This window comes from Rhinolophus hipposideros (assembly GCF_964194185.1).
Source record: "Rhinolophus hipposideros genome assembly, chromosome: 7".
NCBI classification, from domain to species: Eukaryota; Metazoa; Chordata; class Mammalia; order Chiroptera; family Rhinolophidae; genus Rhinolophus; species Rhinolophus hipposideros.
Genome location: NC_138053.1, coordinates 65,258,269 through 65,273,598, shown reverse-complemented (window position 1 = coordinate 65,273,598; position 15,330 = coordinate 65,258,269). Strand labels below are relative to the sequence as shown.

The window sequence follows — 15,330 nt, the reverse complement described above, 5'->3', positions numbered from 1 at the left end:
AGAGCCCTGGCTAATTGGTAGTGTTGCTTTTGAAACCCCTCTCACTTGGCCCGTTTTCATCACTGTGTAAACGTTTTGCTGGAATCCCTTCTACTTTGCTACTCTGGCCAAACTCAAACGTGGAAGAATTTTGAACAAGAACTAAAGGCATTCACTTTTCTCATTTACAGGTGCCTGTGTGTGTGTGTGAAATTTAATGATTTTTTTAAAAAATTAAATAGAAAAGAGGAAAGTATTACTTTCAATTTAGGATTTGGTGGGTGTGGCAATCCGGGAAGACCTGGGAAATAACTACTGTTTGGTTTGGGTGATCTACTTGGCTACCATTAAAAAAAAGCGTATAATTATAGCATACTGTTGAGTTCAAATTTTAACAGAGTTATCTAAACTTTCAAAATGTGTACCGTTGGATGTAACTATCGAAAACTATCTTATGGCAGATGTTGCAGGAGTATTCTAAACATTAACAAGAAATCAGGACCTTTAAAAAAAAAAAAAACCCTCGGTATCACCGCCCTCCTCAATTAACATTTATACCCGGGAAGGGGGCTTTCAGTTCATCTGTTTGCAATAAGTCAAAGGAATTATTTTGCAGACATTTCAGACTTCCGTCTGAATATATGAAGACTCACAAGATAGCGCTCTTCTTTCTGTTCGTGAGGGACCCTCCCCCGCCGCCCCCGTACCTTACTGTTTCACAAAATAAACCTAGGGACGCTGCTGCCGGGTTGTGGGAGATGTCCCATCACAGACAAACCGGCTCGAGGAAAAGAAAGGAGGGGAGAAATCAACGACACAGGAGCTCTACTCGCCTGGAGAGAGGTCGAAAATCATTAACTTGCAAATGGTGTTTTTTCCATTCCAAAGCACCTTATCGCCCGGAGGCCCCCGGGGACTGGACGGGTTCTGCTCGCCACGTGAGAGAGGTCGGGCGCTGCGGGGGTGGGGGCGGAGGGCAGCCGGACCGCCGCGGACCCCGCGGGGCAGAGGGACGTGCCGCTGGAGGCGTCGGATTCGGGGAGGGCCGGGACCTGGCGAGGACACCGCGAGCACTTCCTGGCACACCGTGGCTGCCTGCCCCGAACCTGCGCTACGTGGTCCTGTAGACCGCTGCCTTTCCCGGAGGGTGGAGGGGAAAATAAACATCTCCCGGGATCCCCCATTCAGGTCTCTGTCTCTCTAGCCGGGGGCGGGGTAGGGGGTGAGAGGCGAGTCCCACGTCTTGGCCCTTGAGGTGAACAAGATATCCCGGGATACTCGCTCAAGTTTTATTTGTAGTACGAGTTGGGGGGCGGGGGGTGACCGAAAGAAGAGGAAAACTGTTTTTAAAAGAACTTCATGTTTTTGATACGTGGCGGCCTGTCCTTGGAACGTGGAGTGTCTTTCGCTTTGCAGCGGGCGACCGCCCTGGGAGCCACCTGCGCATCCGGACGAAGTGGGGGTGGGGTTGGTCCGAGCCCAGGTTCGCCGACGCCCACTGCAAAGGGCTGTGCGAATGACATTCTATGAACACTCTCGCCTGCGTCCCCTTCCACGCACCACACACCTAAGTCCGGGCTGCAACTCCTGCCGGGCGAGCCCGGCCGAGCCGACCGAGATTGCAGCGGAGAGGACGCGGCGCGCTGCAGCCGCCCAGGCTCCTCCTCTCGCCGGTGCAACCCGGGACTACCTGGCGGCGAGGCGCGGGAAGTGCGCAAAGCCCGAGGTGCCCCCGTGACGGCCACGTCCGAGCCCTCCTCGCCGGCCTGCGCGCAAAGTCCAGCGCACAGCCCATCCCTTCCACCTGCGGCCGGGGTCCCACACTACCTCCCGGCCGAACGCGGTGCACCCGCCCGTCGGTGCAGGCCTGGCGCGCCGGGCGGGCCGTGCTCACGCAGTTGGCGCAGGCGGGCCTACGCTAGCGGCGCAGCGCCCGCCCGCCCGCCGGTCTGCCCGCCCCCTGCACTCTCCCCGCCCCCTCCCTCCCTCGCAGGGGCCCAGCTAATGTAGCCCGCGAGAGAAAATGGCGGCGGCGGCGGGGAATCGCGCCTCGTCGTCGGGATTCCCGGGCGCCGGGGCGGCGAGCCCCGAGGCGGGCGGCGGCGGAAGATCCCCTAAGGCGAGCAGCGCGCCTGTGGCAGCCGCGGGGCTACTGCGGGAGGCGGGCAGCGGGGGCCGCGAGCGGACGGACTGGCGGCGGCGGCAGCTGCGCAAAGTGCGGAGTGTAGAGCTGGACCAGCTGCCGGAGCCGCCGCTCTTCCTCGCCGCCTCGCCGCCGTCCTCCTCCACTTCCCCGTCCCCGGAGCCCGCGGACGCGGCGGCGGGCGGGAGCGGTTTCCAGCCTGTGGCGGTGCTACCGCCCCACGGAGCCGCGATTCGCGGCGGCGCCCACCCTCCCGAGTCAGCGGCCGCATCGGACAGCGGCGCCCCGAGCCCCACGGGTGCCGAGCCCGGAGAGAAGCGGACGCCGGCCACCGAGCCGCCTCCTGCAGCGGCCCCCGCCGGGTGAGCAGCGCGGCCAGGGGCGCGGCGGGGATTTGGGGGTCGGGCGGACGAGGGCAATGAATGAACCCTGGGCGATGCGCTCGGGTCCCGGGGCTCCGCGCAGCGAGGCGGCGCGCCGCTCCCGGACCACGGTGCTGCGGCTGCCCGCTTTGACCCTTCCGACGTCGGACGGCGCCCCGGACCTGGCCTAGCGGACGGAATGGGGTCTCCGGGCGGGGACGTGCCGGAGAGTTTGTTATTGTTTGCAGACATGTGACAGGCGTTCGAGCCGCGCCGCTGGGACCGGTTGACCTAAGGTGTGGGGGCCCGGGCTGGCTTTGTGGGGCTCGGAATCGGGGCTCTTACGGGAGCCCCGGCGCGGGACCCTGGCGGTGTCCTCCGGGCCGGGCCGGGGCGTGGGCAGGAGCACGGCGGCGGCGCCCCCAGACGGTAGTCCGGGGGACGGGGGACGCCGGGGTTGCGGGCCGAGCCTGCAGGCGGGCGGTCGTCAAAAAAGGGGCGGGGTGGGTGGGGGTGGCGGCGGAGGGCGGAGGAGAAAGCGGCGAGGTCCCGGTGGCCGTGACAGGCGTAGCTGCTCTGCAGGTACCGGGGTCCGGGGCGGGACGAAGGCGGCGCGGCCTGGGAGGCCTCCGGGTGGACGACTCGGTAACGCCTGTCAAAGCGGTGCGGGCGGATGGGCTGCAGGTTCTGGGGCTTGCGATCTTTTCAGACGAGGGGGTTTCTCATTGCGTCCCCCAAGGACTCCGAGTGTCCTAGGGAATGCGAACGGCACCGCTAAGACAGGAGTGACTTCTGTTCGGAGTTTGAATTTGGCCTTTGAAGTTTGCATTTGGCGGAGTGGTGTAAGAGCCAGGACCGGATGTGTCAGCCATTCAGTTGCAGAGCGCTGGTGACTGCTCCCCGCAGCCTCTCCGGCGAGGTCCGAGACCGCGGCGCGGGTGCGGTGCTTCCTGCTCTGCAGCTGCGCGGGCCGCCCGCCGACTGCGGGATTCCAGGGGCCACAGTGCGCTGGGCTTCGGCTCAGCTAGTCCTGTGATGCCCGCGCAGAATGGTAGGTGTAAGGTAACTCAGATCAGCGGTTCCTGGTCGGATCCTTTTTTGGCAACGGAAACTTTTAATGTTCAAGTATACTCTTTTTAAGTGTGACAGTGGTACTCCTTGTGTGAAAAAATCTAACTAGTGTATGCCAAACACAGTCTTGATGCGTATTTTGAGTTGCTGGAAATGTATTTGTGATGGTCACCCGTTGACTTGTAGAGGTCCTGGCCTTTATTCTGAGTATTTTAAAGACTGTCTCCTGTTTGTTCCCTTTCGAGACGAATTGGACAGTACAAATCGTTGGTTTTGGTTAATTTTCTAAAGTGATTCGGCACTTTTTTTTAACTTGATTATTTGTTTAAAACCACAGTTTATTACTTGGAAGTTGTCCTCTCCCCCGCCTCCCGCAGGAAAAAAAAAAAACACCCTGAAAAATACAGTCAGCACTGTGCCATGGCAATATTGAGAGGAAAGGAGATTTATGACTGATAGTTATGTGTGTGTACTTGTACGTGTAACTTAGTCTTACAAGAGTTATGTTTCTCTACATTTTCTTGCTTCTGTGCAGATTGGATTAAAACTTCACTAGAATAATTACTACAAGTGAGCTCCAGGTAAAAATATTAAACCCCAAATTTGAGAAATTTACCTATTCTCATGAGAACACCTGTTTGGATACAGTAAATTAGCAAGTGTCAGCGTTCTAGTCATTTTAATGAGCTATGAATGTAGAAGAGCAACCACTATTAAAATACTGTCTGTATACAAGTTGTATAGTGTTGTCTGCACACAGAATAAGAGGAATAAAGTGGAGGCAGATAGAATTCAGGGACTGAATAATTCATGCTTAATTTTTGCATTTTATAACTAGGGTTTTTTTTACTCTTTGTTTAAGCGGTGGATTGTAATTGCACAGTATGTGAAATAAGGAGCTAATCAGCATAATCATTTTTTTAAATGAATTTCACTAGCCACAGTGCTAGTTTGTTCACCCCAAATGTCATACCTAAAGGCTTTATTTATAGTAAAATGTTGATTCCCCATTTCTTGAGATAACAGTGGTTTCCCCCCCCCCCATTTCCTTCTCCATGAGGTTGAAATTCATTTTAATCTGTTAGTATAAGCACTTTTATCATAAGCAGTGCGATAAATTTTCACTTGAACTCTACGTTTTACTTTTTTTGGCAATAGCTACATTCATACTTACAGAGGAAAATCAAATAGATTTTGAACTACTTTTATATTTTAGTTGTGGTATGGGTCTGGAGACCCCTTCTGTCTAAAGGCCTACTGTATTGTTTAAGAGAATTCTGTGATTTCTTTATTTCAGATTTTCCTTTAGTTTTTAATCTTTGGATATAGAAATTGAAGGTGTAGAAAATATATTTGTGAAGTATAAATTATATAAATAATACTCATTAAAAATAGATTTTAAGTCTGTCCCTCTTTTTCAGGGTAATAACTGAAATCAGTGAAAGCTTTGTGCCTGTAAGTGGCGCCCAAGGGTTTGATTTTTTTCCTTATATTACAGAATTAGGGGCTTTTTCTTCCTATTTACTGTCTTTGAAGAAAAATTACAGTGTTACTCTCCATTGAACAGGCTATTGTGAGTTTGGTAGATATAATTACCCCAACCTATTTTTGTAACTTAAAAAAAAAACCTAACTATCAATTTGCTGGCCCCACGAAAGAACAAGATATGCTATACTTGTTAATGTTAGTTTTTGTTTAAAACTAAAGCTATTTCATAGGCTGCTTTTACATTCGCATATAGCCCTCACTTCTCACTCCCTTTTAGAAGCTGTTAGGCTGAAAATATAATTGAGTGATTTAAAAAAAAATTTTTTTACTAGAGGTATAGGCACATTATAACCTAAAAATTAATTTAAAAAATTAAGTTGGTGATTTTATAAAACGATAGAGGTAGTTACATAAGTTAGTCTTACACAAATTTGTAAGTTTTGTAGTTATGAATTGTCTCTAAGTTCTTTCTATTTTACATGAGGTAAGAGAATTAATGCATTCTTCAAAGATTAACCTTTGTTAAATATAATTCTGAAAGAGAAATATCAGACCTAGAATTGTTACCAACTTTTGTTTTCTTTTCATATCTGATTTTGGCAAGGGTGACTGGTTAACCAACATTCCTTAATAGATGATTTCCAATACACTATAATAACTCCATTTTGTTAGATACAAAAAGCAGGAAGTAGCCCTGTTCATTGATACTTTCACATCTTCTATAGCACCAAGCATATGATGCATTTTTTAGAAATGGTCACTGACTTGTCAACTTGAAGATCTCAAAATATGAAAAGAAAGGAGTGTTCTTTGCTTTCAACAAGAGCAAAAGAACCAGCTACAGCTTGCCTAGGCTGTCTGCGATCAGTCCTTGACACTGGCTGGGAGCATTCCACAAGAAGAAATGATGGGGTGGCAAGGGAGTTAATGGGGAATGGATTCCCCTGAGGAAAAATACGGAGCCTTCAGAACATTTTGTAACCCGTTTTCTTAGGTTAAAAGGTATTTATGAAGAAGGCAATATAAAAATGTGGCATGGAAAAGTAATAGTCTCCAGAGGCTCTTAAGAGCTGCAGCATATCGCACCTCTAACCTTGGGATGCTTTGCTTGTATCAGATATACCAAGTATGTATATTCCTTAGACGAGGTTGTTTTCGTCAGTCCTGGTCTCTTTTGTATCCTAAGTCAAAAATTAGAGCTACTTAAAATTGGAAATGGGTAGAGGTTAATGTGAGGAAATGTGCACTATTAGGAGTAAACCCAAGTTGTCTTTAAGAAATAACTTAAGAATATTTTTAAACATGAAAGAAATAATCAGAAACAAGTAGAGCAAATGGCTCATTGTAAAGCAGTGGGATTTGTCAAGTGCGTTTCTTATTACAACAAGATAAGGATTTTAGCTGTAACTAAAACATGTTTATCGAACATATAGATAACCTTTTTATATAGTCAGGTTTTAATTTGTCAGGTTTAGATACCTTTTATATAGTCACCTCCTTGCTTTCCATGTGTCAGGCAAGTTACGTATTTTTTTCATTTCATCATCCCTGCAGCCCTCCATTGTAATGTCCGTTTTTGAGAGGTGCAAACCCATCTGCGCTGCTGAAGCGTCATTATCATACAACTAGAAGACAGAGCCAGGATTCAAACCCAAGTTGGTCTGACTCCACACACCATTTGTTTCCACTACTCTATGCTACCTCCATTTCTTTTTCAAGTTAATAATCAAACTAATTGATTTTTATGGAGGAAGTTGTGCTGCAGGAGTCATGATAGACTGATAGGTCTCTACCCAGTGCCATTGCTAATACATTGATCTCCTGATATGTACGTATGTTATAATGCGTAGCTTTTGGTAACCTGGCCTCAGACATGTGATACAAGTAAACTGTACTTACTAGATCACCTCATGTTAGGCAAGGAGAATAAGTGACTTGTGTTGTTTCTTAGATTTCTTGCTTTGTGCTGTATGAAATCATAAGTGGAAGAAAATAAAGAAGCTGGAATTAACATCACTTGTTCATCTTAATCATCACACATGGAGAGAAACTGTTCCAATATAGTTGGACCCTGCCCCTTTGTTATTGTTTAGATTTCATTCACCCAACATTTATGAAACCTCTACAGGGTGATGGTGGTCTGGATGGTAGAGAAAAAGATGGTCAATGCACAGCTTTTGTTTCTGTTGGTAGGTTGTAGTATGAACATGTTTTACAATACCATGTTAAGTGCTGTAAGAGAAATGAGAATACAGAGGGGCTCCCAGATGAAAAATTAGTGCTCTGAATCTCATCCAGTGTTCCACACTGTATACCTGCGGTGAAGACAGTGGTACCTCTCTAACTTTCTGAGGAATTAATTGTCCTTCATGGTTAGTAGTTAAGGCTGATAGCTTTGTTGTACTTTCTGCTTGTCATTTGTTCTGCTGGTGTTTGCTCTTTTCCTTTGGTCTCTTTCCCGTGTCTTAGGACAGATATATGCTGTAGTTTTTCCATTTTCACAGTAATGGAAAAAGGAATCCAGATAAAGATTAGTTTGAAACTATTTCTGCTTACATTCTTAACAGGAATATATATGAAACTGCAAGTTCAGAGGTGATTTTTTTTTCTTTCTTGAAAGAGGAAATTAAAATGGGGATATGGGGAGAAAGAACCGCAGTATCTATCAGTGCTAGTTTTAAAATTCAGTCTTTTTTATTATAGAAACAACAACTTTGCTAGTTAAGAAAACAATGTAGGGAAATGTGAAATATGCTTTAGGGCATAAGATAGCCCAGGAGACAGCCTTGTCTCCCTTTACTCTGTGGCATATCAGTTGGTTTTGGTATGTTTGGGATGGAAGACAGTTCTCTATTGCTAGTGATTAAGTCCTTGAATACCAGTCTGATTCCAGTTTGTTAATAGATTGAGATGTAGTGTATCAAGAACTGTTAAGTTTTTAAGATCCACCAAGCATATTTTTCTGAAAGTACAGTCTGTCACCTGGGAATGACTAATGAGACCATCAGACCTCTTGAAGCCTGGAGGAAGTCCCTAGAACTTACAAGTGCTGTGGTTAGTGCAGTAACTGACTGTCCCATGGAAGCGTCATGATGAGAGAGAGTGTAGGTGGGGGGAGATACTGGGCAGTGGGCGAAGTCTTTGCTCTTGACTATAAATAGACATGAGCATTACCTGTCTTGATTGCCTAAATATTCATTTAACTGATATATTATCAAATAATCTTCAAGGTAGTTTTACAGCATTCTGAGTAATATCTATCAGTTTTTAACAGACAAGGAATTCTGTCTTATTCTTTATACCATTGCCCACCACCCCGAGTAGTGTCTGGAACCTCTGAATATTAGGTGCCCGTGAATGTTAGGATGAATTAATTTTCCCAAAGTGGTTATCTTAAAATTAGTGTGTCAATAAATAAAAAAATTAGTGTGTCAGAAGATTACAATAACTTACTATAATGTGATTTTAATCATGGTCTAACTTAAGGCAAGTTTCGATGGCAAGAATTATTTCTTAGGAGTTTTTTTTAAAAGATTTTTATTAAAATATAGCTAACGTGAAATATTATATTAGTTTCAGGTATACACCACAAGTTCTTCAACATTTAAGTACCTGAAGAAGTGATCACCATGATAAGTCCAGCAACCATCTGACACCGTACCACGCTATCACAATATTATTGACTGTATTCCCTGTGCCGTGCATTACATCCCCGTGACTTACTTGTTGTATAACCTGGTAATTTGAACCTCTTATTCCCCTTCACCTTTCTCCCCCTTCTTAATTTTTCAATTACAGTTGACATTCAGTATTTATGTTAATTTCAGGTGAACCACATAGTGGTTAGAAATTTGTATAATTTAGGAAGTGATCCCTTGACTAGTACCCAGCTGGCGCTATACATAGATTTACCATATTATTGACTGTATTCCCTATGCTTCACTTTACATCCCTATGATTATTTTGTAACTACCAATTTGTACTTCTTAATCCCTTCACCTTTTTCACCCTGCTGCCCAACCCCCCCTTGTGAGTTTATTACGTACATTGATACTTAGTAGCTTGATATTTAGTAAAAGTAATTGGTATTTAGCAAGTAGGAGTTGATAATATTGACCAATTTCATACAACTGTAAATCTTATAATATTTAGTTTAACAACTAAGTGTAGTTACAAAGTAATTGGAGCCATACTCAACCTGTCAAATACTGAGAAAATTGAGTTTCTGATATTTGAACGTGTGTAGTTATTTGGGCTGATGGCTAAGCCCTCCTGATTTTCTCAACCCTGACAAGTCTGTGATGGTCCCTCATCATCCTCTTGAACGTTAATATTAGAAGATCCTCAGGGTGGTCCTAGGGCTTCATTCTGTCTCCTCCATCCCCACCCTGGTGTCATTAATGCCTTTAGATCAATTACTGGCTATTCACACATGATTGCAGAGTTTATTTTTCCAGCCATGACCTCTCCTAAACTCCAGATCTACACCTCACTGTCTACATGGCACATCCAATACTCAGATATCGAAAACCAAGTTCAGGATTTCCCCTATATCTTGTCCTACTAATATGTTCCTTGCTCATAAAACGGCAGAACGAGAACCGAGGAGTTACCTTGAGAACTTATATTCAGCCCATCATCACAGGCTGGTGATTTCACCTGTTATCACTCCCTCGTGCAGGCGTCTGAGATCTCTCATTTGGACTGAGGCGGTGGTAGCCTCCCAATTTGCTCCCTATATCCTACTTCCTCCCTTCCAATCTCTTCTCCATATTATGTGATCATTTAAAAATGTAAATCTGATTATCACCATTTTCCTCTAGGGAAGTAAATAAAGTTAAATTTTAAAACTTTCAAATGCTTTCCATTTGGACAAAGACCAGAGAATCCTTAACATGCCCTGTCGAGTCCCTGCCTGGTCTGCCCCTACCTGCCTCTCCAGGCCCATCTCAGATCACACGCCCTTGTTCTCTGGGGGAAGGCCTTTCATTTCCTTAAACTCTGCGGAGCACCTCCTGCCACAGGGCCTCTGCTCGCGCAGCAGGCTCCCTCTGCCGGGAACTTCCCCGTCCCGCTTCAACTCCTCATCCTTCACGTCTTAGCTCACCGCTGCTTCCCTGCTGTCAGGGTTGTGATTCCACGTTTGTTATCTCCTGCCACTCTCAGAAGACTGGAAGACCTGAGCGGGCAGAGCCTGTGGCGTGGTAGGGACCCGGGACCTAGCACGATACCCAGAATAGACATTCAGTAAATGTCCGTTGTAGCAGTGGACGAGGGTAATAATGACACGGCAAGTTCAATTTTGTGGGTCATCTGTTCTTTCCCTTGGTCACATGTAGGCTACATGCTAGCAGAGAGGAGGTTAACCGGCAGAAGCTGGTGTTCCCAAATTGCTGCTTTGCGATAGAATCATTGGAAGGTATCTGCATTATTAGACACGCCAAGTGCCTGGAGTGAAGTAAGACAGCTTAATGTGGTATAGCGGAAATAGCTGTACAGCAGGATAATGTTCTGCAGGTAAGAGGCGTTTGCTTGCTGTCTGTATGCAGCAAGAATAATAATACTGGGCAGTTGAGAGAGAGTATGTGTGTGTGTGTGTGTGTGTGTGTGTGTATAAATACATATCGGAGGTGCCAAAAAATGTGTACATATGACTTCTATTCATCTTTTGTTACTGGTACATGATAAGTATTACAACTTTAATACAGGTTTTTCCTTTCTCAAAATGTGTATACATTTTTTGGCACCCTCGGTATATATGAATAAGTATATGCATAAACCTGTTATGCATTAATACAATGATTCCTTTTTCCAGGTTCCCAGAATGTTATCTAAATGTAACACTTTTAGAATTCTTGTCCTAATAACCGTACTTCATCCAAAATTTATTAATTTGTTACTAATGATAATTCAACATGGGCTAAGTAGTAGTTCACATTTACATTAAAGAAAAGATTTGCAAGGCAAGTGCTGCATGAGATTTCAGGAGCCAGGAAGCCACATAACAGAAAACGTTTTAAGTTTAACTGGTGGTAACTGAACCCTGCAGCCTCCCTTATCTAGAACATGGTTTAGCACTAAGAAGTAAGGAGAAAAGGCTCTGAGCCGCCAAAGGGCCTGTAACAAAATCTGTGCTTTGAAGTTTTTTATTTTACACTTAGAAGAGTTCCAAGGGCGCTCACTCAGCATTCGCTGACACTTATTTAAGATATTATTCTTGCAGTCTTACCCATTTGGTGTCCCTGACGTGCAGCAATTAAAAGCAGCCAATGAGAAGGACTTGCAGAGTGAGCAAGAGACAGGTTCCCTGACAGCCAGAGGAGAGAGAGGTAGACAGGGGAGGGCATTAAACATTGCAGTGGGGGCCACCTGGCGTTGGAACATTTAGTTCTACATACCTGTATAGCCTCTGAGATTATAAATTTAGTAAATCACAACACTTTCCAACATTACCTTTTGGGCATCAGTTTCCTTATTTGTAAAATGAATGTGATCAAATTTATATATAATTTTTTTTTAAAGTTGACTGTGGCTTATTATTACAAGGTTGTGTTTCTATCTACTTAGTGAATTAAAGTTAGAAAGCTTGCAATATGTTAAGGAAGATTTCCATCCAAGATAGCTGTAGAAAGTATTTTGATGCTTAAAGTGGTAAATGTCTAAATTACCTGAAAGAGGTAGTCCTGAAGCCTTGATGACATTGAATAAAAAAAAATTGCTCTTTAGAATTACATAAAATTGGGTGCTGCTCATTAAAAATGTCTTGTGGATTGTTTATGTGGGAAAGTTTTTGTTTTTGTTTTGTGTTTTTTTTTTAATTGTTTGCCTGAGTCATTTTGTACTCTGCAATTTCTTTAAAATAATTACTCACCACCACCATTATATACTGACTTTTCTCCTAGTTAGACTGTGAGGAGTCAGGCAGTGAACTCCAGCTTTGTAACGCTGCCTACGTTATTTAATTACTTGAAGGTTTTTGGTTTAATAAGACGGCTACTTGCAAATATGTTCTTAATGTCTACATACTCTTAAAATGGTAAATGTTTTGAAACAGGCATTTCACATTCCTTTTTTCTCCTTCAAAATCATTAATTGGCTATATCTGTTACTTATCTGTTACTTATTTTCTGGATTTCTATTGGTATTCTTAAATTCTTCTTGATTAATCAAATTAATTTTACTGAACCTTAGATTTTTAAAAAGATATGACAAATTAATGTAGATATTAATATTCCTAAAAAAGTTTTAGTGTCTTAATCTAAATTTATTTTGACTTTTAAGAATATGTTTCAATTATTCTGGTACATTGACACCTCCATGCTGTTATACAAAGTGTTTATGGTGTTTCTGGGATTCATAATTTATAGAATTAAACTTCATTAACAAAATGATTTGATAACTCTTTTGAAGCAACAGAACAATTTTAGACATTTGTGTCTCGATCACTTAAAAAGGATTGTACTATGTAGACTGCAATACAATCTGCTTTTTTCTTAACAGTATTTCTGTTATCTGAATGATAAATAATAGTGCTGTCTGTTTAATAACTGCATAGTATTCCATCATATGGATACGGAAGTCTCATTAATCATTTCCCTATTTTCAGACATTAATGTCGTTTGCTTTTTGGTTGTTATGTTAAGCTTCAGGATATATATATATTTCCATATATTTGTGCATATAATTCTGTAAAATAAATATTCAGAAGTGGATTGCTGAGTCAGAGGTCATACATATTTAAAAATTTGGTCATAGAGCCAAATTGCACATTTCCCTCACAGTTTGTGAGAGTACCCGTTGCCCCACATTCTTGCCAACATAGGATATTTTATCATCAGTCCTTAATTTTTGCCCATCTGGTAGATGAAAGATGATTTCGTATTTGCATTTCTTAGATTTTTAGCATCGTTGTACAACTTGTCTGTAGACAGTGTCACACTTTTGTGAATTTCCTTTCACACATGGAAGAGAATTGTTCATTTTTCCTATTGGTTTGTATGCGTTCTTTCTATATTAGAATATTAGCTCTGACATTTGTTGTAACCGTTTTCCCCCACTTTGGTATTACGGACTCACGAATTTCAATCATGGTATTTTCCTTTCATTATTCCTGTGCTTAGGTCTTACAGAATGGCCTCGAAAGGCAGTGCTGTGGAGTGTGGTTAAGAGTACAGAGGCCTGACATCTAGTCAGTGGCACCACTCTCAAGTAGTGTACCTTCTTTGCACTTTAGTTTCCTCAACTGTAAAATGAAGATACTACTTCAGAGTTGCGAGGACAGAAAGTGTTGGTATAGTTATTAAAACAAAGCTTGCGGAATGGTAAGCACTATATAAGTAATAACTATTATCATTTCCAACAACAAAATTATAAAAAACCTCATCAGTGTTTCCTAACAGTATTTGTGTAGGTTTTAAAACAATACTTTAATCCATCTGCAGTTTCAGGGGCAACATAGGGCTCTAACTTTATTTTTTCCAAGTGACTGGCTTGGTGTCCCCGCACTGCTTGTTGATTAAAAGTATCTCCTTTATCACATACTAATTTTTCAAGTATTTGGAAGTTTCCAAATACATGTCTTTCTGATCTTTCTCTTGTACCGGGGCCTAAGTTCGTAAATAACCACATTTCAAGTTTTATACAAAGATGAAAAGAAAGTCACTGATGAGAGAGAAAAGGATATGTGAGACTGACTATTGCTGTATCTTTGCTGACTTGTTCTTACGGATATTTCGGTGCCTAAAATGTCTTGGCTTCAGTGAGAAACGTGCATCCCCCTGCCTGTGGAATAGTTTCTCCAGGAGGTTCAGCTCTGCCAGCTCCTGCAGCCGCCAGTGTCCGAGCTGAATCCCCAGTGCTCCCCAGCCTCCTGTCGTCCTCTCCGATCTGGTGGTTGGCTGCCCATCGGTCACCTGACACCGGCTCCCAAATTGCTGTGCTCTTACTCCTCTGGCTTTCTCACCCTCCGGCGTCCAATCAGCCTCCAGTTCTATTGTTGCCACTTATCTGCTGGCTTTGGAATCCTCCCCCACAGCTGCTAACCCAGGGTCAGGCTACTGTCACCTCCTCCAGTCCGTGCAAGGCCTCCTTCTAAACAGCCTCCTGCTTTCGGACACGTCCTTCTCCGTCTTGACGCTGCACTTAGAGGGAGGCTTCTGTAGTCCAGGTCTGATGCTGACACTTCTACCCAGGAAATTTTTTCTTCATCTTCAGAGTAAAGTCCACATTCCTTCCTGTAGCTCCGAAGCCTCTGTTGTGATCAGCTGTGCTCCCCTCTCAGCTCCTGCTTCCAGAACCCCCTGCTCCAGTCATTTGGTGCCATGTTAATGTTTTTGTTCCTCCAGCTTGCCCTTCTTTTTTCTCAACATACTAAATGCTGTTTCCTCTGTCTGGAATACCCATTTTGTCTCTGCTGTGAAGTGTTTTTTAATATGGTTTTATTCCCGTTGTAATAAAGAATTATTAGTATTCTGTAAATATAAATGTGGCTATTTGCAGACATCAGTACTGTAGTCAGAATTCTGCTGAAATCTTTGGTTTAAAGTTCTTCAGTGTCTGAGTTAGATTTGCCACTTTTCAACCTTTTCAGTTTTTCCTTTGTCATTGCATATGCAGTTACGTCTTACTGAACAAGTGTGTACAAAGAGTTTGATGAAATATACATTATTGTAGAGTGAATCAGATTTTCCTGTTGTATTAAAATTTCAGAGATGCATTCTCAGGAACATACTTTGGTGCCAAGCAATGTATTGCTGTCATCAAGAAGAATCCAAGACCATCTGAACTCAGAACAAACATGCTCAAGTGCTTCAAGCACAGAGCTTACTTGTGGCCTGGGCGCTTCCATCCCAGGTTTCACATCAGCTGCCGGGCTCCCTAGGCAAGGTCCCAGGGAACCGGTGGGTCCTAGGAGAACAAGCACATCCCATATGGGGTCATTTCGCATCTCTTTTTGTCTGGTCCACGGCTGGAGTAGTAAACACGCCAAGGTGAATGAATGCCTATTGTCGGTGCTGTCGTCTCTCCAGACACGGGCAGCAGCCATGCCTTCAGGAATACTCTATGAGTGACTGCTGTGAGCCAGGCACTCAGGAGCTGGGGACCCAGCAGGGAGGAAGCTTGCGAAGGAGTTTAACAAAGTAATAGTCTACCTGATGACAGTGGTGGTGCTGGCTTCAGTCAGCTGGGGGGAGGGGCGAGCAGGGAGTGTTTCCTGGGAAATGGGAAGTCCCTGCCAAGTCCTGAAGAATGTGGGAGTTAGACAGGTGAAAGGGACTTGCCGGGAAG

General features: G+C 44.1%; 1 protein-coding gene across 2 annotated transcripts in view; it reads left to right on the top strand.

The window, feature by feature from the left end:
- Positions 1-1,971: 1,971 nt before the first annotated feature.
- MAP3K1 (mitogen-activated protein kinase kinase kinase 1) overlaps positions 1,972-15,330 on the top strand; it is a 72,504-nt gene continuing 59,145 nt past the window's right edge. Inside the window, exon 1 of one of the 2 annotated variants that reach the window (XM_081054091.1) lies at positions 1,972-2,484. In XM_081054091.1, the coding sequence (XP_080910217.1) occupies positions 2,003-2,484 (482 nt within the window). In that variant the 5' untranslated portion in view covers positions 1,972-2,002. Of the gene's footprint in view, positions 2,485-2,984; positions 3,067-15,330 lie in introns of those variants that run through there. The other variant, XM_081054092.1, reaches the window with a different exon arrangement.